General features: G+C 57.5%; 1 protein-coding gene across 1 annotated transcript in view; it reads left to right on the forward strand.

The window, feature by feature from the left end:
- PTPRS (protein tyrosine phosphatase receptor type S) overlaps positions 1-21,009 on the forward strand; it is a 111,684-nt gene that overhangs the window by 79,064 nt on the left and 11,611 nt on the right. Inside the window, exons 8-23 of the mRNA XM_060295556.1 lie at positions 1,158-1,739; positions 2,803-2,936; positions 3,185-3,329; positions 8,578-8,883; positions 10,257-10,450; positions 10,600-10,626; positions 12,707-12,824; positions 14,428-15,036; positions 15,491-15,588; positions 16,174-16,427; positions 17,310-17,403; positions 17,499-17,714; positions 18,203-18,360; positions 18,880-18,891; positions 19,070-19,182; positions 20,903-20,950. Coding sequence (XP_060151539.1) covers positions 1,158-1,739; positions 2,803-2,936; positions 3,185-3,329; positions 8,578-8,883; positions 10,257-10,450; positions 10,600-10,626; positions 12,707-12,824; positions 14,428-15,036; positions 15,491-15,588; positions 16,174-16,427; positions 17,310-17,403; positions 17,499-17,714; positions 18,203-18,360; positions 18,880-18,891; positions 19,070-19,182; positions 20,903-20,950 — 3,108 coding nt within the window. The remainder of the gene's footprint in view (positions 1-1,157; positions 1,740-2,802; positions 2,937-3,184; positions 3,330-8,577; positions 8,884-10,256; positions 10,451-10,599; positions 10,627-12,706; positions 12,825-14,427; positions 15,037-15,490; positions 15,589-16,173; positions 16,428-17,309; positions 17,404-17,498; positions 17,715-18,202; positions 18,361-18,879; positions 18,892-19,069; positions 19,183-20,902; positions 20,951-21,009) is intronic.

A 21,009-nucleotide genomic window follows, 5' to 3' on the forward strand; every position in this document is an offset into this window, starting at 1 on the left:
TCAGGGAAAGACTAAAAGTTGAAAAGGGAAACAGGCTGTGCAGAACTCAGAGAGATAGAGCATTGGCGGGGTGGGGAGGGATTACAGATTCTCCTGATGTCTCAAGTTTGTGGCAAGATTCAGAGGAGGGTGCCCTCAAATAATTTTTCTAGCTTTGTAACAGGGGCCAGCAGACTACAGCCCATGGGCTGAATCTGGCCCTCCACTTGTTTTTATAAATAAAGCTTTATTGATACCTGCCCATTTGTTCACACCTGGCTTGTGGCAGCTTTGGGGCTACAGTGACAGAGCTGAGTGATTCTCAGCAAAGGCCACGTGGTCTGCAAATCTGAAAAGATTTACTGTGTGGCCCTCTGCAAGTAAAGGTTGCCAAGCCCTGCCCTAAGGCCATAGAAAGTGTCAGCATCAGCTGGTGTGTTGGTCATTTTGCTGAGGGATTGAACGTCTTCTGGTGCATGCTTCCTGGGGCCTGTGTGATATGAGATCTTGGGACAAGTGGGAGAGAAAGTCACAGTTTTATCCGGGTGCTGGGGACACACTGTAAACCAACCCCAGTCCCTGCTGGTGGGGACAACATACAAACCTGGTCATGACGTGCCGTCAGGCAGTGATAAGAACTGGGCAAGGGCACCTTTAGCCAGGGTGGTGAGGGTGGCCTTAAGCCATCTGGCCATCTGAGCATTCCAGGGGCAGGGAACAGCAAGTGTGAACAGACAGAAGGGCCCTGTGGCTGAGCAGAGTGAAGCAGAGTAAAGCACAGAGAAGAGTTGTAGCCCAGGGGCCGCCACTGTTTCCTTTAGAAGTGGATATTTTTCTTAAACAGCCAATTTTTTTTTTTAAGTAAAAATTTTCACCTTTATGGGCCATCTAGTCTCTGCTGTAACCACTCAATTCTACCGTCATAGCACAAAAGCAGCCAGCAGCGATACATAAGCGTGGCTGTGTGCTGATAAAACTTTATTTACAAAAACAGGTGCCAGCCCTCGGTTTGTAGTTTGCCAACACCTGCTATAGATGGTGGGCTAGGGGTCGTTAGGCCCATGGTTGCCACCAAGGAAATGAAGGCTCAGAGAGGGCAGTTGTGTGACTGAAAGTCACACAGCCTTTGGGGTCTGCAGCCAGCGTGCCTGATGTGTGAACTTGCCTCCCACCCACAGCTCTCCCCAAAGCCCCTGGGACCCCTGTGGTGACAGAGAACACAGCCACCAGCATCACCATCACGTGGGACTCTGGCAACCCAGACCCCGTGTCCTACTACGTCATCGAATATAAATCCAAGAGCCAGGACGGGCCATACCAGATCAAAGAGGACATCACCACAACGCGTTACAGCATTGGCGGCCTGAGCCCCAATTCGGAGTATGAGATCTGGGTGTCAGCCGTCAACTCCATCGGCCAGGGTCCACCCAGCGAGTCGGTGGTCACCCGCACTGGCGAGCAGGCCCCTGCCAGCGCGCCCCGAAACGTGCAGGCCCGCATGCTCAGCGCCACCACCATGATCATCCAGTGGGAGGAACCCGTGGAACCCAACGGCCTGATCCGGGGCTACCGGGTCTACTACACCATGGAGCCCGAGCACCCCGTGGGCAACTGGCAGAAGCACAACGTGGATGACAGCCTGCTGACCACCGTGGGCAGCCTGCTGGAGGATGAGACATACACCGTGCGCGTGCTGGCCTTCACCTCCGTAGGCGATGGGCCCCTCTCGGACCCCATCCAGGTCAAGACACAGCAGGGAGGTGAGATGCCCGCGGGAAGCACAGCTTCTGCGGGGGGGGGGGGGCGGGCAGCAGGTTTCGGGGCTGTCCCACCAGAGGGAAGGAGGCGGCCACGCAGTGATGTGTCTCCCAGGATGCAGCCGGCCGATCTTAACCTGGAAGCCACCACGTGGTTTATTTGGCCTGCATGCGTGCTTTAAAGTATTTTCACGCCAGTGTTGCAAAGCAGGAGGTTGTCCTAGAAAACCCAGATTTCTGGCTACCCTTGGAAAATCCGATTTGGCAAGCCCATAGGGCTACAATCGGTCATCCAATGGCATCCAGATAGATGCTGCCGCCGGCTGCATCTGAGAAAAGGGGTGTGGTTTCCGTTCGCCTCCCTCTTCTCTGTTAACTGCCCCGGCTCCCATCCATCTCTGAGTTTGAGAACCCCTGTTCGCTGCTCTCACTGGAGGGATCCATGCCGCCCATTTTGAAATAATAGAAAGTGTGTTAACCCAAAGTCTGTGAGCTGGTCTGTCACCTGCTGGGGTGAAGGACGTGGGGTAGGGGTGTGGAGCATTTAGGTGCATGGGGCCCCAGCTCTCTGCAGGTTTCTGGGCTTTTTCTTACGGACTCAGGCTTTGGAACCTCAAATCCAGGAAGAGTCAGGCAGCTGTCCAAGCAAAGGGACAGGAGGTTTGGAACTCTGCTGCCGTAAATCAGATACAGGGTGGAGATCCACATTCCAAATTATGGTCCCCACCAGTTTTCTGTTTAACTGGGGGAATGGGGAGGATGCTGGGGTGCGTTGAGAAGGGGATTTTTTAAAAATGTTTTCCCACTGGCAACAGGATGGGGGGATTGGGGTGGGCAGCTGACAACGAGGGGCGGTAGGGAGTCCCTGAGAAAATAAGAGAAATAAGAACAGTGGAGAACACTCCAGTAGCATCTAGAGCCTAACAAGCCCTTCCTTTTAGGGTGGTGCTGAGTTCACGGGGCCCTTTTTGGGAGAATGGGAACCTGGCGGGTTGGATACCCTATGCGGGCCCACCCCTCCCAGGCCTCCCCCCAATGCCAGTCCTCTTCGCCCCCTGCCCCGCAGTGCCTGGCCAGCCCATGAACTTCCGGGCCGAGGCCAAGTCGGAGACGAGCATTGGGCTCTCGTGGAGCCCCCCGCGGCAGGAGAGCATCATCAAGTATGAGCTCCTCTTCCGGGAAGGCGACCACGGCAGAGAGGTGCGTGGGCGGGGGGAGGCGGGCTGGCGCTCGCCGCCGGCTCCCACTCTGGGCGACTCTCTTGTCTCCCCGAGCCTGTGCCGGAATGTCTCTCTTCCCCCCTTCGCTTTGTCCCTGTCCGTTGCTAATTTTTCCAACACTCACTCTTTTCTCCTCCATTTCCATCACTCTGTGAGGTCTGTGTCTGTATCCCTCTGGTTTCTCTCTGTCTCTCTCCATCTCCGTCTCTCTCCCCGCCCCGCCCCCAGGTCGGGAGGACCTTCGACCCGGCCACGGCCTTCGTGGTGGACGACCTCAAGCCCAACACCGAATATGCCTTCCGCCTGGCGGCGCGCTCCCCGCAAGGCCTGGGCGCCTTCACCTCGGTGGTGCGGCAGCGCACGCTGCAGTCCAGTAGGTGTCTCGCGGACCCCGCCCTGAACTGCGGGGGTGGGCACCTGGCCGGCGCCTGCGCACTGACCCGGGCGGGGCCTGCGCAAGCGCGGGGAGGGGGGGCGCCTCCGCCCGTCCCGCTTCGCTCTTCCGCCTCGGGCGTGCTTGCGTCCACGCTGCGCCTCGGTTCCCCCACCAGTGCAGTGAGGGGCTCACCCGTGGACCCCGCAGGCTCCAATTTCTCCATCTCCCTGGGGTACAGCCGTGGTCGGTTTCGCTGATGGTACCTCCTCTCGCCTCTGCCTTTCCCGGATTTGGGGTTAGTGGAATGGCCACGTTGCGCCCATCTCACAGGTGTTTGGAGGGGTCTGTGATGCTGTCACAGCTCACACCCCATCCTTCCGAGAGAGCAGAGGATGCAGAGACGATCCTGCCTCCCCAGATGGCCCTTCTTGCCCCCCAGGCTGGGTCCCCATTGCCAGGGGCTCGGGGGCGTGGGGGAGTCAGAGCTGATGCCAGGTTCTGGGGGAAGCGCAGGACCCCCAAAACGTAGGGCCCTTGAATTCCTGGAGTTCTTCGCTGTGCCCGCCTGGCCTCCCTGTCACAGAAAGTCACCTTTTGGCCAGGACACTGCAGCTGGCCCTGGGCCACACCGTGGCGCCCGCCGCGCCCTCCCTGCCTGCTCTGAGCTCAGGGCCTAGGCAGGCCCCTCCGACCGCCGCCTCCCTGCCTCCCCTTCCTCCCTCTTCTGTGCTCAGTGTGGCCCAAGTGGCCCCCGCCGTGACCCTCCCTTTCTTCTTCTCCCCTCCCCCTGCTCAGTCAGTCACGGCGTAGCCACCCCAGGCCTTGTTCCGGAAGCTGCCTCAGTGTTCAAACCTTCAAGCCCCCGCCTGCCCCGGCCCCAGGCGTGTGCACACAGGGGGTCACGGGTCAGTCCAGAGTGACAGCAACTTGGGCTGGGGTGTCTGAGCCGCTGGGATCAGGGGACTTGGAAACACAGCACCCCACTGTCAACCCCCGCCCCCTCCCCTCCTCCCCGCCCCACTGGGGCCGAGCCGAGCGCTCCGCGACTCACAGGAATGTTTGTGCGTGAGGCGATCAGTGAGGGTGTCCTGTGGCTTGGGCGGCCACGTGAGAGACCGGCACAGGTGCCGCGAAGGTGAGTACGCGCTGGTCTCCAGCGGGTTCACAAAAACGGCCCACCCTGCGTGCCCCCTAGCCTGTGCCCCAGCAGCTCTGGGCTGTGCAGACCGTCCAGAGTCCAAATTCAGTCCCCTAAACTCTGCACCCCGCTGCCGAGTGGCACACCTGCCCAGGAACGTGGAATCTGGAACCACGCCCCTCCCCCCCCCACACCGCGCGTCCATGTGCGCATCCACGCTGCCCCGCACCCTCCCGACAAGTCACGCAGGTTGGGCTGGATTGTGAAGGAGGCGGCCTCCAAGGTCGTCGAGAAAGCGGCTTTGGCCCAGCCACGCGAACCTCCGAACCTCCGGGGCGGCCCAGGACAGGGAGTGGGGGAGAAGGGACTCCCCACTTCGCACCCCAAGACGGGTGGGGCCCGAGAGAACTGGCAGCCGAGACGCAGGGCCAGGCGTACCCCCACCCCCGGGGAGTGCGGGCTTCTTAGGCTGAACTCAAGGGTAGGTGGAGGCCAGACCACTCAGCCGTGGGTCTCCCCAGACACCGTCCAACCTTCCTGCCTCATCGGCGCCAGCCCGGAACTGCAGCGTGCCCACACTGGGGCCGGAGCAGGGCTGCGCACCCGCTCGCGGCCAGAGACCCACCCAGAGCTCGGTCTGGCCTTGTAGCTCAGCACTCCGCCATTCCCTCCCTCGTAAGAAAGTCTTTTAAGTTAGCAGTTGAAGAGTGGAAGGTAGGTAACCAGACTGGGAGTTTTCTGGAAAGCGTCTTTCTTTCTTTTATTATGGTTTTTCTCATCATCATCACCATCATCGTTGTTTCTTCTTTTATTATGGTTTTGGTTTTATTTTTCCTTCCCCTTTCTTAGCGAATCCATTCCTTCTGGCACATTCCTCGGTTGGTTTTTCCACTCCTGCTTGACTCCCCCCGGGCACATTTGGTTGGGGTGGCTGGTCAAGAAATGGGGGAGGGGACCCCCAAGTGTCTATTTCCGGAGGAGGGAACCCCAGTGTTTCAATTTAAGTGAGGCCAGAGAGTCATTCTGGTTGCAGTAAGCCATTGGAGTGGCCTCTGGGGTCTCTGGTAGCCTGATGTCTTTGAGGATGGGGGCCTCTGATTCAGCTCTGGGTCCCAGACCCTAGCATGGGGTGTGCACAGAGTAAGTGGTCTGTAAACACATGCAGTGAATAAGTGCGGCTGGCATGATGGTGAAGGTTCTACATGCCTTGACCTCAAGCAAGGCTAGTGACCTCTCTGAGCCTCCCTCCAGACGAGGCGGGCTCTAGGGTCATGGGCTTTTGAGGGGGTGTGGCTCCAGCCATCCTCAGCTGGCCTGAGCTGAATAAGGCACAGGCTGAGGTCTGAATTCCCAGCCTCAACCAAGACAGCCCATGGACAGCAGCTGAGCCTGGCTTCAAGGCCTGGCTCGCGCCATGTGCCCTTGGGCAGGCCACTTGCCTTTTCTGGGCCTCAGTTTCCTCACCTGTAAAATGGGAGGTGAGCGCCCAGAACAGGTGGGACCGGGCACCCAGTAGCTATACAACCAGTGATAAAAGAATGCCAGGCAAACCAGGTGGGCTTTGAAACCCATTTCCCCACTTGGATCATGGGGGCGGGGTGGAGGGGTGCTAGTTCCAGCCACGTAAGGGGGTCATGAGAATTAAATGAGGCACGATCAGTGGGCCGTATCTTGAGTCTACAGAGGGCCTATGCTGCTGGGCGTGCAGAAGATGTATAGAACGTGAGGACTATCATCAGTAATGCTCTTAACACAGGGCCTGGCCCATAGTAGGTGCTCGGCACATGGAGACTATTACTGATACTCCATAAAGCCCTTAACACACACAGTTCACGCTTAATATAGGGGGAGTATCACTGTTATTTAACGAAGTCTTTAGCATGCTGCCTGGCACACAGTAGGTGCTCTATAAGTGGCAGCTTCCACTTTCAGTCTAAATATGGATCAGCAGGGTGCTGGGCACAGAGTCGGCAGTCCATGAACGGAAGCGATTAGTAGCTTGTAACAAGGTCAACCTGGTGCCAGGTACACAGTAGGTCCCCGAAACATGGGGGCTACGATGATTGCTCTGCAAAACCCTTGGCACAGTGCCTGGCATCCAGTAAGCGCTCAATAAGTGGCACTTTAAAGAGGTTGGCCTGGTGCTAAGCACATAGTAGGTGCTCAGATGGGAGCCACCGTCAGTCTGGAAGGGCCTAGCATGGTTTCGTTTTTGCTCCGAACATGAAACTGTTGTCTGCAAGGTTCTTGGTACTGTGTGTGTAAATAGTAGTGTGTGTAATAGTAGCTCAGTAAGTAAGAACTATTACTATTTTTATATAAGGTCATTAGCACAGTGCTTGACACATAGTAGACGCTTAAAACGTAGGGACTATTACTGTTATCCAGAAATAACAGGGCCTGACACACAGTAGGCCCTGTTAAGAAATGAGAACTACTAATGTTCTACATAGTCCTTAGTATAGTACCTAGCATGTTGTAGGTACCTAATATGTGGGAACTTTTTCTGTTCCAATAAAGACCTTAGCAGAGTGCCTGGCATGCAGTCTGTGCCGCGTAAAGGGCAACAGCTACTTTCATCTTCAGAGGGCTGTTGCAGTGACCAGCCCGTAGTAGGTGTTCAGTAAATGAGACGTGCTATTGGTCTGCAGTGGGCTTAGGTTGGCATCAGGTGAACAGTAGGGGCTCAAAACAGAAGAACTATGAGCTACTAAAACTTTGGCACACCGTAGGTGCTAACTGTGGGCTGTGTTATCTGTAAAGCCCTGACCCAGTGCCATCACAGTAGGTGTCCAATACACAGGGGCTTTTATTATTACTCTGTATAGCCCTTGGCATGCTACCTGGCACACAGTAGGTGCTCAAGACTCAGACATTGTTTTCTTTGCAAGTGAGGCCAGGAAGTAACCACAGGGTTGCCCTCTAGGGTCCCTGGCAGTACAGGTGTTCAGTAAGTAGATGCTCTTACTGTTAACCTGTGAAGCTTCTAGAGACAGGCCTGGCACATAGTAGGTGCCCAATAAATGGGGCTTTACTGCTATTCCCCGGTTACACAGTAGGTATTCAGTAAATTAGTGTTTACAGTTATTCCATCCCTGGTGCTGTGCCTGGCACATAGTAGGTGCCCAGTAAATGGGGCTTTTGCTATTCTTATGGCACAATGCTTGGCACACAGTAGGTGTGCAATAAATACTTCACTGTTATTCTGTGCAGCCCTTGGCATGGTGCTTGGCACATAGTAGGGTTCAATAAGTAGATTTGTCACCTGCCATTCTGTGCAGCCCTTGGCACTGTGCCTGGCACATAGTAGCTACTGAATTAATGGGGCTTTTATTGTTTTTGCGTTTGGCATAGTGGCTGGCACATAGTAGGTGCCCAGTACATGGAGCTTTTGCTATTCCTCTGGCACAGTGCCTAGCACACAGATGTTCTATAAATGAGTACATTTACTGTCATTCTGCTCCTGTGCTGTGCCTGGTGCACAGTAGGTGTTCACTAAATAAGTACACTTACTGTTATTGTGTGAAGCGCTTGGCACGGTGCCTGGCACATAGTAGGTGCCCAATAAATGAGGCTTTTATTGCTATTCTTCCGGCACAGTGCCTAGCACACAGTAGGTGTTCAATAGATAAGTACATTTTTTGTCATTGTGCTCCTGGTGCTATATCTGGCACACAGTAGGTGTTCAATAAATAAGTACATTTATTGTTTTGGCACCGTGCCTGGCACATAATAGGTGCCCAGTGAATGGGGTTTTTACTGCTGTTCCGCTTGGCACGGTGCACAGCTTACGTGCATATGCTCCTTGGGGACTGTGGCTACCCTCTCCCTAAGAACTACTGTGTGCCGCGTGCAGCCCCATGTGGTGAGTGCAGCGTTCTTGGCCAGCCCTCTCTGCCCCCATCCCCGCCCGCCCACCCACCCACCCGCCCATCTCACCTTTGGTTGACACCCGCTTCTTTTGGGTTCGACTTCTCTTTGGTTTGGTTCTGTTTTGTTTGTTATCATCTTCTTTTTTATTTTCTCTTTCCCATCTTTTGTTTCCCCACCCCCTCCCCGCCCATCCCGCCTCCCTTCCCCACCCCCACGTTCTCCCCCCCCCAATAGAACCGTCAGCCCCCCCTCAAGACGTTAAATGTGTCAGCACGCGCTCCACGGCCATTTTGGTAAGTTGGCGCCCGCCGCCGCCGGACACGCACAACGGGGCCCTGGTGAGCTATAGCGTCCGCTACCGACCGCTGGGCTCAGAGGACCCGCAACCCAAGGAGGTGAACGGCATCCCCCCGACCACCACCCAGATCCTGCTGGAGGCCTTGGACAAGTGGACGGAGTACCGCATCACCGCCGTCGCTCACACAGAGGTGGGACCAGGGCCCGAGAGCTCGCCCGTGGTCATCCGCACCGACGAGGACGGTAAGCACCGGCCCCGGCCTGGGACCCCTGGGACCCCCAGGCCCCAGCCCGGCCCCTGCCTTGGAGCCTTCTGTCCCTGGAAAACTGGGCTGGCTGGTGGTCAGAAGGTATTGGGTTGGCCAAAAAGTTCTTTCGGGTTTTTCAGTAAGATCTTACGGAAAAAAACGGATGAACTTTTTAGCCAACCATAGAAGCCGTAATTAGGAGAAGGAGAGAAGTGGCCATCAGCCTCCCCAAACCAACCGGGCTCCTTGATCTTGGAATTCTCTGTTCTGGACCTTCCGGGCTACATTTTCTCTCTGAGCCTTGGGCCTGGAACGTTAAGCGGGGAGCCCTGTATTTTGGTCCGGTGGTGGAAGCCATGGAAACGGAGTGTAGGAAACAGCAAGCAGCACTTGCGACAGAAATTATGGTCCCTGACCCCAGAAAGCTGGTGTTTTAGACTCTAGGGATAACCTGAGATTTGGAGCTGCTTGGGTCTGAGCTATCCTACCTAGAGAGTAGGTAGATTGCGTGCTGATGGTGGTTAACCGCCAGCTCTCTGGGGCATAGAGACCGATTGGTAGCTCTGGCCGATTTCTGTGGTGTAAATATTCCCACCGTAGCTGAGCTAGAAAGTTCTAAGACGCTAGTCACACAGTAGAAGCTGAGGGCATGGGGCAAAATGAAGCAGGCAGCTTCCCCAATAAAATCGCAGGAAACCTGGACCAGCTGTTTTCTGAGCCATTGGCCTGGAAGTTTCGGTTGGCAGCCCCAACATTTTGTCCTAACCATGCGGAAGAAATGAAGCGGTCCTTCACGCCAGGCCTGGGGGTGGGGGTGGGGTGGGTGGCGAGGGCTCTCAGCCTGGGGGCTGGTTGAAAAAGTGCTCCAGTGCGGAGTGGGCTGGCTGCACCCTGGGGTGTGTAGGAGCGTGCAGCTGGACTGCCTGGGTTCCCATCCCGGCTTTGCCTCTTGATAACCCTGTGGTCCTGGGATCAACTCTCTGTGCCTTGGTTTCCCCATCTGTAAAGGGAGCATAAGGACTCCTATCTAGAAGGGATGCTCTGAGGTCGGAAGCAGTGTGGGTAAACCTCTTAGAGTGGGGCATGCACGGCCCGCTCATGTCTTGTGGCCCTGGGCAGGTGACCTAGGCTCTGGGGGACCTCAGTTGCTCGTCTGTAAATGGGGTGCACCATCAGAGCCCCCTCCCCGGGCTGTGGGAAGCGTGAAGGAGGTATTCCCTCCGGGCCAGCGGTGAGCGCTCAGAGCGCCGGGTTAACCGGCAGTCACTCGGCACCTTGGCATCGGTCAGTGGCGCTGCCCGGGGCAGGGCTGGGCACCCCAGTAACGGCCCCGCCCGCCCCTCCCCTCCCCTCCCCCCCACCCGCCAGTGCCCAGCGCGCCGCCGCGGAAGGTGGAGGCGGAGGCGCTCAACGCCACGGCTATTCGCGTGCTGTGGCGCTCACCCGCGCCCGGCCGGCAGCACGGCCAGATCCGCGGCTACCAGGTCCACTACGTGCGCATGGAGGGCGCTGAGGCCCGAGGGCCGCCGCGCATCAAGGACATCATGCTGGCCGATGCCCAGGTGGGCGGGGCTCCGGGGCGGGGCCTGGCGGTGGGGCGGGGCCCGGGCCCCCTGCGCTCTCGCCCTCTCGCTGCTTCTCTGTGTTTCTCTGTCTCTGGCTATTCTGCTCACCTCCTCCTCTCTCCCCTGCCGCCTCCTCCCGCGCTCAGTGGGAGACGGACGACACGGCCGAATATGTAAGTAGTGCCCCCCTGCCACCCCGAGCCGCTGCCAGTGCTCTTCCCGCGAGCGGGCCGTGCAGTGCTGTGACCCCATCCCCTGCACGCCCCCTGTAAAAGGGTCTCCTCCCCTGGGCCCCCGATGCACACCTAGTTACCTCTTGGAGCTAGCTGGCAGCCTCGGTTCTGCATCAGGCACATGGGCTTCTGCTGGGGACCACGGAGGTATCCATTCTTAGCTGAATGGCCCCTGGACTCCGCTGGCCTCCTGCCTCCCCGCTTCCCTCCTCCAGCCCAGCTCCCGGCCTGGGTCTTCTCCACCACACCTTTGCTCCAGCTGTTCACAGCGTTAACCACCCTCCTCCAGCCCACAGCTTCCCCTGTGGCACCCAGGCCTGGCAGATCGAAACTGAGTCACTTTCCAGCCTAGACCGACCCTTTTGTTACCTGACTCAGCCCTTCCTGACCTCGAAGTTTCTCTCTTAGGCCAAAGTGTCCCCTTCGTTCTGGCCCTGGCGTGATGAGAGGGGTCAGTGGGCCCCAGGTGGGAAAGGAGGCCTGCAGGAGGCCCTGAACCAGAGTCAGGATTACTGTGTGGCTCTGGGCTGTCTTTCTGCCCCTAAGATAGGGACCACGGGCTCTTCTGACAGCCCCAAGCCTGATGTTAAATTGACACGGCCCCACCCACTCCAGTAGCTCTGCTTCTCCCCCGCCCCGCCCCACCCCAGTCTGGGGGGAGGTTCCCACATGGCTCTGGCTCAGACCCTCCAACCCACTAAGACCCCGGGAAGGACTGAATGTGAGGCTCAGGGGCAGGAGACCCTCTGCTTGTGCATCCTGTCCCCCTCCTATGCTCCTGACCTGGGGCCACCCAGGCATGCCGGACATGCTTGTGGGTATGCATGTATGGGAAACATGGACACGTGTGTGAGGGTGTGAGGGTCGGGGTGCTCTGTCATTCACTGAATGAGCAGTGATTTACTGAGCACCCGCCGATCCTGAGCTAGGTGCCATGGATGCGGCAGTGACCGAGACACTCCTGAGCCCGTCTTCCTGGGGGTCACGGTTCAGGGGAGAGGGATGTTACTTGGAACAAGGCACAAACACGTGTCTAGTTACAGCTCTGGTGGGGACGGGGCATAGATAGTGGTGTAAATGTTTGAACAGCCAGCTGTCGGGTGGGCGCGATCCTGACTGGTAGCATTTGCCCTTTTCCATGGTGTAAATACTCCCACCGTGTCGATTTCAAGCTACCTACCGGATTTGTGGTAGCTCGTCATTGTATAGTATTTGTATCGCACAGATATAAGAGACAGAATAGAATAATCTCGAGGACACAGATAATAGTAAACACGGTAAAATAATGACAGAGGGGTGGGTTTTGAGTACTTATTACCTTTGTTTTTACTATTTATTTGATCGTACATTTATATAATTTTATTTATAATAACGGCTGTTTAATAAGTGGCTTGCAAATTTTCTGAAAATTCGACTGCTGGCTTTCAGGAGCTGGTATAAGGAATCTCCAGCACAACAATGGATGTAGTGGAGACAGGTGTCGGGTGCGGGGGACACAGCCAGTGCAAAGGCCCTGGGGCAGGACCATGTCTGGTTGGAGGAGGGATAGAAAGGCAGCCCCGTGTGGCTGGAGCAGAGTGAGCGAGGGAGGAGGTGAGGGCAGGGAGGGGACAGGGGCAGGTTGTGCAGGGCCTTGTGGGCGGCAGAGGACTTCTGGTGGTGCGAAGGACTTGGGCTTTTGCCCCCAGGGAGACCAGAGCCCTGGAGACCTGACTCAGCTGCTCACAGGCACCCTCTGGGGGCCACTGCAGGGAGGAAAGAATGGAGGTGGGGCAAGAGTGGTAGCTGGGGACCAGAGGGCCGGGGACTGCACTGGTCCAGGCGGTCCACGACGGATGTCAGGCCACGTGTGCCCATCTCAGCATGGAGGTGCTACGTGTCGGGGTCTGTGCATGAGCTCGGGTGCACGTCTCTGCCCGCAGATTGGGCCCCGTGTCTGCCTTGCTTGTCCCTAGCACGGGGAGGAGGGTGGGCAGCCCTGGTTGTGTCACTGATTCCCCACCCCTGACCCCACCCGCAGGAGATGACCGTCACAAACCTGCAGCCTGAGACCGCCTATTCCATCACGGTAGCCGCCTACACCATGAAAGGCGATGGCGCTCGCAGTAAACCCAAGGTGGTGGTAACCAAGGGAGCAGGTGCGAGACCCTCTATGGCCCTTTTGCCCTCAGAGCATCCCTGCAGAGTTCTTGAGCCCCTGTGGGGGGGGGGGTGCCCCAAGCAGGAGGAACAGGGAGAGCAAAGGTGTGGAGCTGCTCCAGAGGATATTAAGACCCAGTGTGGGCCAGCCCCTCAGCTCTAGCCAGATGGAAACCTTTAACAGCCAACTCCTAACTCCTCACCCTCTGCCTCCTGTTCCCCCTGCCTGGATACCCTTCTCCGGGCTGGCCGTCTCCTCTGCATCCTTTGGGTCTTTGGTTAGTCAGCACCTCCTCAGGAAGCCTTCCCCACTCACCCCCATGCCACAGTCTCGGTCAGGCCGCACCCCTCCTGCCCCCAGCACCCCGTGCCTCCCCCATCCCAGCTCTGATCACCCCAGGTGAGCTGTCATTTCAGGGTGGTGTGCCCGTCTCCCCCGCTGCACCCTGAAGCCTCCTCTCCTGGCAGCCCTGCCTCAGTTTCCCCCTCAGGCCCCTCCCATCAGTCCCAGGAGGCTGGTTTTTCACCAGCCAAACATAGCTGAGTGAGGAGAGAGAGCGAGCCATGAAAATGTAAGGGGAGAGGGTATTCTAGGCAGAGAGCACAGCCCAGGCAAAGGCTCAGAGGAGGGAACAAGCTTGGTGTGTTCAAGGAACAAAGGCCCCCATGGCCTCCACCCCACTTCCTGCACTCTCCATGCCTCACTGCTGACCACAGAGCCTGATGTTCAAGGCCTCCCAGCTGGACACAGCACCCCTCCACACTGCTGCCAGCCCATGCCCCCACCGTTCCCTTCGTCTGCCTAGTCTCTGTGTCCTCTAGCGCCCATGTCACCTCTTCCAGGAAGCTTCCTGTGATCTGCCGTCCTCTCTCAGGGACGTTACATTAGAGCCATGCTTGCTAAGCAGAACCTGTTGCATACACTGTGACTGTTCACACCACTGTCTATTAAAGGTCCTGATAAGTCCTGCAGTGTTGAAGCCTGGTTTCCTGTATAGAGCTTCAGCACTGCAGGGCTTCTCAGGGCCTTGACACATTGATCACTACTCAGACTGTGAGAACCATGGGGGCAGGGACAGGGTTTTGGACACTCCTACGTTCCATGGATATTAATCAGGTGCCGGCAGGAGGCAAGGGGTGAATAAATGAGGCAAGAGCTGAGTGACTTACTAAGAGAAGAAGGAGAAACATAGATGCGGGCCTGCTGTGACATCTGTTGATGTTTTCGTTTATCGGGTCCTCTGAGTCTCCTGCTTCCTCGCTGTTCCTTGCACTCAGGACAGTCTCACCTCAGGGCCTTAGCACTGGCTGTTCCCTCTGCCTGAATCACTGTTCCCCCCAGACCTCCCCGCGGCTCCCTCCCTCACCTTCAAGTCTTTGCTTCTGAGCGAAGCCTTCCCAAGACCACTTTTAAAAATGGCAACCCCTTGGGAATTCCCTGGCGGTCCAGTGGTTAGGACTCCACACTTTCACTGTGGAGGGCCCAGGTTCAATCTTAGGTCAGGGACCTAAGATCCCACAAGCTGCACGGTGTGGCCAAAAAAAACCCCGGCAACCTCACCCTTACTCCCAGGCTGACCTTGTATCTCACCCCCCAAACAGTGCTGGGCCGCCCCACCCTGTCGGTGCAGCAGACCCCCGAGGGCAGCCTGCTGGCACGCTGGGAGCCCCCGGCCGGCACCGCCGAGGACCAGGTGCTGGGCTATCGCCTGCAGTTCGGCCGCGAGGACTCATCGCCCCTGGCCACACTGGAGTTCCCGCCCACCGAGGACCACTACACTGCGTCGGGCGTGCACAAGGGCGCCACGTACGTGTTCCGGCTGGCGGCCCGGAGCCGAGGCGGCCTGGGCGAGGAGGCGGCCGAGGTCCTGAGCATTCCCGAGGACACGCCCCACGGCCACCCACAGATCCTCGAGGCGGCCGGCAACGCCTCCGCCGGCACAGTCCTACTCCGCTGGCTGCCACCAGTGCCCGCCGAGCGCAACGGGGCCATTGTCAAGTATACAGTGGCTGTGCGGGAGGCCGGCGCCCTGGGCCCCGCCCGAGAGACCGAGCTGCCCGCGGCGGCCGAGCCGGGCGCCGAGAACGTGCTCACGCTGCAGGGCCTCAAGCCCGACACGGCCTATGACCTCCAAGTGCGGGCCCACACGCGCCGCGGCCCCGGCCCTTACAGCCCCCCCGTCCGCTACCGGACGTTCCTGCGGGACCAAGGTAGGCGCGCGGTGATCCCCGCACCAGAGCCGGACCGGGCCTCGCGCCCACCCCCACCCCAGCCCCTTCCCTCTCCCCCGCCCAGGTAAGTGGTCACTTTTCTGCTTCCTCGTGGACGCTCAAGGCGAGTCCAGACCCCGAGGCTCCGGCGTTGGCAAAGGTGGGACACGCCTAGGTGGTACCGCCGCCCCCCCTACACCGCCCCCAGCCCACCCCGTCCCCCCCCCAACCCCCCTCCACCTCCGCCTTCTCTCTCCAGCTGCGCCGTCTCCCGCGGCAGGGACTTGGAACAGGCAGGGCCGGGCCAGGGCCAGGCAGTAAGGCCACGGGCACAGCGGACGACAGGGAGCGCCTGGGCCGCCCCACACACAACCCCGTCCCCCCGCTCCCCCCGCCCCCCAGCACTCACGGGACCTCTCCTTTGCTCTTTCCCGCCTGCCGCTGCCTGGTGCAGTCTCGCCCAAGAACTTCAAGGTGAAGATGATCATGAAGACGGCGGTTCTGCTCAGCTGGGAGTTCCCAGACAACTACCACTCGCCCACGCCCTACAAGGTGCAGCCTCCCGAGGAGTCGGGGGGTGGGGCTGGGGCCAGGGTTGGGGGTCAGCTGGACTCACCTCCGGGTAGGCTTGCGGCTCAGTCTGGGGTTGGGGCTTAGTTCGGTGTCAAGACTTATTAGTCTGGGATCAAGGCTCAGTCAGAATTGGGGCCTAGCCTGGGATCGGTCCCAGGGGTCGAAGTTCAGTCTGGGTTTGGGGCTCAGTAGGGGATTAGTGCTCAGTCAGAGCTGGGGCTTAGCCTGGGATCGGGGCTCAGCTAGGATTCAGGCCCAGTGTCTCAGTCCAGGCTCGAGCCTCGGTCTGGAATTAGGGCTGTTTAAGGATTGGGACTTAGAGCCAGGACTTGGCTGCGATGGAAGCTCGGCCTGGGTTCGGGGCTCAATCTGGGGTTGGGGCTGAGTTTGGGGTCGAGACTTAGGCTGGGATCAAGGCTCTGTTAGAATCGGGGCTCAGCTGGGATTGAGGCTCAGTCTGGGGTCACAGACTGAGTTGGCAGGGTCAGGGCTAAGTCTGGGATCCAGGCTCGGTCAGGACCAGGGGCTCAACCCAGAGCCCTGCTGAGCTGGCCCGTCCCACAGATCCAGTACAATGGGCTCACGCTGGACGTGGACGGCCGCACCACCAAGAAGCTCATCACGCACCTCAAGCCCAACACCTTTTACAACTTCGTGCTGACCAACCGCGGCAGCAGCCTGGGTGGCCTCCAGCAGACGGTCACTGCCTGGACCGCCTTCAACCTGCTCAGCTCTAAGCCCAGCGTGACCCCCAAGCCTGACTCCGAAGGCTACATCGTGGTGTATCTGCCCGACGGCCAGAGCCCTGTGCCTGTCCAGTAAGCTCAACTCGCCCCCCTCAGGGATTTTGCACCCCTCCACCAGCCAGCTCTGTGACTGGGGCCAGCCGCTTGATCTCTCTGTGCCTCAGTTTCCTCACCTGTCTGTAAAACAGAGATCGCATCAGCCCCACCCCGTGTGGTTCCCCTGAAGGTCCAGTGCTTCTCGTAGATGTCGCTAAATGTGGCCTTGTGTCTGCTCCTTGAGCATTCCCTGACGCCCCCATATGCCTGACCTTCTACTGGTTCTAGGTTCCTAGACTGGTGGGGAGACAGAGCTGGACACAGACACCCTCAGCCCCATGGTGTGGCAGTGAGAGGCACCAGGGCTGAGAGTCCCCAGTAAGGAGAGGAGGACTCTGGGAAGCAGGGAAAAATCGAGGATTACAAAACTGTGGGCATGGAAGCTGGGGTTTTGAAGGGTGTATAGGAGTTTGAGAAATATACAGTTGACCCTTGAACAGCACAGGTTTGAATTACATGGGCCCACTTATATGCGTATTTCTTTCAAGAAGTACAGACTACAGTATTACACAATCCATGGCTGGTTGAATCCACAGATAGATAGAGAACCATGGATACAGAGGACCAACTGTACTTACATATGGATTTTTGATTGCGCAGGGGGTCGGCCCCCTTAACCCCCACGTTGTTGAAGGGTCAACTGTAATTTCACAGGGTAGGCTTTCTAGGCAAAAGGTACAGTATCATCAAAAGCCTGGAGGCTTGAATCAGGAACTGTAATCCTATGGGACTGGGGCCGTATGCCCAGTGTATGAGCAGAAGGGAAGATTCAGAGAGGGGCGGCTCCCCATCTCAGCCCTAGATAGCATCCCTTGGTCATGCTAGTAGACAAACCCCCATGACTCCATCTCCTGATAGGAACTACTTCATTGTGATGGTGCCACTGCGTAAATCTCGTGGTGGCCAGTTCCTGACCCCGCTGGGCAGCCCAGAGGAAATGGACCTGGAGGAGGTAAGAGCCAGTGGGGCCCAGACAACGTCCCAGCTTTCGTGAGCCCAGTTGCTCCCAGCCAGGTTCGTGAGCAGCCCACATCTCTGTTCCCACAGCTGATCCAGGATATCGCACGGCTGCAGAGGCGCAGCCTGCGGCACTCGCGCCAGCTGGAGGTGCCCCGGCCCTACATCGCGGCTCGCTTCTCAGTGCTGCCACCCACCTTCCATCCCGGCGACCAGAAGCAGTACGGTGGCTTTGACAACAGGGGCTTGGAGCCTGGCCACCGATATGTTCTCTTTGTGCTTGCTCTGCTGCAGAAGAGCGAACCCGTAAGTCCCAAATGGTGTCTCCCCATATCGAGCCACACCCACTGAGTGAGGCAGGCCAGTCCCTAGGGCCCTGACCTCAGAACCAGACACAGATCCTCCTAACTGTGGTCAGAGTTGGGTAGAGGGAACGGTTTGAGGTTGAGGGTATCCCATAGGGAAGGTTTGTTAGAGGAAAGGACTTTGGAACTAGAGCTTTGACGGATATCTAGGAGTTCGGTAAAGAAAGGGCATCCCACAGTTTGCACGTGCAAAGGTCTGGGGTGCAAGAGGAGCAAAAGGGATTTCAGAGTGGCTGAAACAGAGTGAGGAAGAGGGAGAGTGAAGATTGGCAAGGTCCAGGCCTTGTAGGCCACCAGGGTCAGGGTTTTTGGGAGCTGTAGGAGGGTTTAGAGTAGGGGATGGACATGGATTTGTGTTTGAGAAAGACCCGTGTGGCCACCGTGAGGAGGACGGGCACTGATGGAGGTCCCCCCACCCCATTCCTGCAGACATTTGCGGCAAGCCCCTTCTCAGACCCCTTCCAGCTGGATAACCCGGACCCGCAGCCCATTGTGGACGGCGAAGAGGGGCTCATCTGGGTGATCGGGCCCGTGCTGGCTGTGGTTTTCATCATCTGCATCGTTATTGCCATCTTGCTCTATAAGAAGTGAGCCCCCTGCCCCGCCCCCCACTTGACAGGAGGGAAGGCTTCCTAAAAAAGGAGGGGGGTCTGGAAAGATCCAGGGGGGAACAGTCATCTCAGAGGATCATCGCAGAAGCCCTGTATGGTCCAGACAGGGAAACCAGGGCTCAGAGAAATTAAACCACCTGATCAAAGTCACACAGCCTGGGAAATGGCAGGGCTAGGGTTCCATCCCAGCCAGGGATTTGACTCCTGTTAAGTCTCGCGCTCCACTCGGCAAGATTTGGGGTGGGGGCTGCCTCTGTCCAGTTTAACGAGGTCACGTGGGACATGTCCCAGCTTAGAAAGGGAGGGCTGAGATGTTATTCCTTGTGGCGGGGGACCCACGCAGGAAGGATTAGCCCCATTTTCTGGAGGAGACCGAGACTCAGAGAGGGAAAGAAAGCCACCCACAGTCACAGAACAGGCCCTTGATGGCCAGCACACCCTCACCTGTCTTCTTTCTCCCCCCCACTCCTCACCTATGTCTGTTTTCGGGAGCAGTAAGCCTGACAGGTAAGAACTGGTCCTGCCCTTTGGAGGCCAAGGAGGGGAACTGGGGTGGCGTCGTGCCTGTTGGGTGAGCGGGCGCCTGGCTGCTCCAGCCGTTGCACACGTGTCTGTGCGTGGTCGTGGGAACCCCAGTTGCGCGCAGCTGGGTCACATGTTCGCGTGTCTGCTTGCTCCTACAAAGTAAACGCAAGGACTCAGAGCCCCGCACCAAATGCCTACTGAACAACGCCGACCTCGCCCCCCACCACCCCAAGGACCCCGTGGAAATGAGACGCATTAACTTCCAGACGCCAGGTATGTGCTGATCCCAGGTGCCAGGGACGACAGTGACGGGGGAAGGGGAGAGGTAGCATAGGAAGAGAGGAAGCTGCCACCTCGGTGGATCCCGAGGACTGCCCCCACTGAACTGTGCTTGGTACGATTCAGTTCCCAATTCCCAAATTCCTCCGTGGCTTGGAACTGTCGTGGGTTGATTCTGCTTACGACCAAGGGAGGCTTTCGAAGAGTTGCCTTTAACTGGTGGCTGCTGTCTTCTCTGGGAGCTTAAAGGACATCTTCAGACAAAGACAAAAGCAAAACTTTTCCGAATCCTCATGTCTTTTGGCAGAAAGAGCTCTGCTTCTATTCACACCTCTAGTTTTAAGGCCACTCAGTGGTGGGTGTTAGGGTTTTTCCCAATCCCCAGGGATGTGCCCCTAGCAAGGTGTAAGAATTCCGCCTCCACCACACTCTGTCTGTCTCTCCTCCATGGCCGCAGATGCTCATGTTCTCCCTGCCTCTTCATAGTTCCCTGTAGGTTAATAAGATTCAGCCTAGTTGCCTGCCATGCTTGGTGGGAGAACTGAATCAGGACCTTGCCCTTGATCATCTTCATGTGCAGTCATCCTCTCATTCCCTCACCTCCTCCCTCTTTTTTTTTTTGCGGTACGCGGGCCTCTCACTGTTGTGGCCTCTCCCGTTGCGGAGCACAGGCTCCGGACGCACAGGCTCAGCGGCCACGGCTCACGGGCCCAGCCGCTCCGCGGCATGTGGGATCTTCCCGGACCAGGGCACGAACCCGTGTCCCCTGCATCGGCAGGCGGACTCTCAACCGCTGCACCACCAGGGAAGCTCCACCTCCTCCCTCTTAACGGGCTCATGCCAGCTGCTTCTCACCAAATAAGGAATTTTTAACTTAACTGATGGCTGCTGTTCTCCTTATGAGCTCACAGCATGGTAACGTCTGTCTCTCTGCTTGCACCCAGCTCTTCACTTCATGTCTCTGAACTCGTTCATATTAACTCTTTCCAACCAAATGGAGATTTTAAAACATTTATATTGAACTGATGGCTGCAGTCATCTTGAAGGGCTCATGCGTATAGCCTTGCATGCTATTCCTAATGTATTTATTTCTCTCTCTTTTCTGCTGCTGGACTGTCTCATGTTAGTTCCATGTTTATCCAAACGAGGATTTTGATCATTTAACTGATGGCTGCAGTCCTCCATAAGAGATCATGAAAGGTCTCATGACACCCCTAATGTACTCCCTTCTCTTTCCTGTCTCTGGACCAGCCTATCTCAATTCTGTTTCCATCCAAATGAGGATTTTAAATGTGTGTGTTTAAGTGATTGGTGCTCTCCTCCTTAAAGGCCACGGCATGGGCCCGTATGTCCTTCCCCTGCCCCCAGGTTTCTCCCTCACCATCCTGCCTCTCCTCCAAAATCCCCTCTGCTGACCCCAACAGGGGACCCAAGGCCAGGTTGGTCTGGGGGGACACGTTGATAGAAGAGCCTAAGACTTTGGGATCTTTCCGAGGTCACAGCTGAAAATCAGGGCTGGCCGATGTCCAGCCGGAGGGAAGCACAGCAGCTGCCGTTGGTTCTCTGGTTGGGGCCCAGGCGGCCGTGTGTCCCTCACTCGTTGCTCTGCCCTTTGCGTCTGTCCGCCGGCTGCTGTGCGCGCACCCAGCGAGGGGCGGGGGGAGGTGGCCTCCCCCGCGTGTTTTCATTTATTTATTGTTTGCTGTTTCTGCAGATTCAGGCCTCAGCAGCCCCCTCAGGGAGCCGGGGTTTCACTTTGAAAGTTAGTTCCTGTGTCTCTCTGTTCTTAGCTTCCTTTCGCGCCTGTTTGTTTTCATCCTT

The sequence above is a fragment of the Globicephala melas genome, chromosome 3 (assembly GCF_963455315.2).
Source record: "Globicephala melas chromosome 3, mGloMel1.2, whole genome shotgun sequence".
NCBI lineage: Eukaryota > Metazoa > Chordata > Mammalia > Artiodactyla > Delphinidae > Globicephala > Globicephala melas.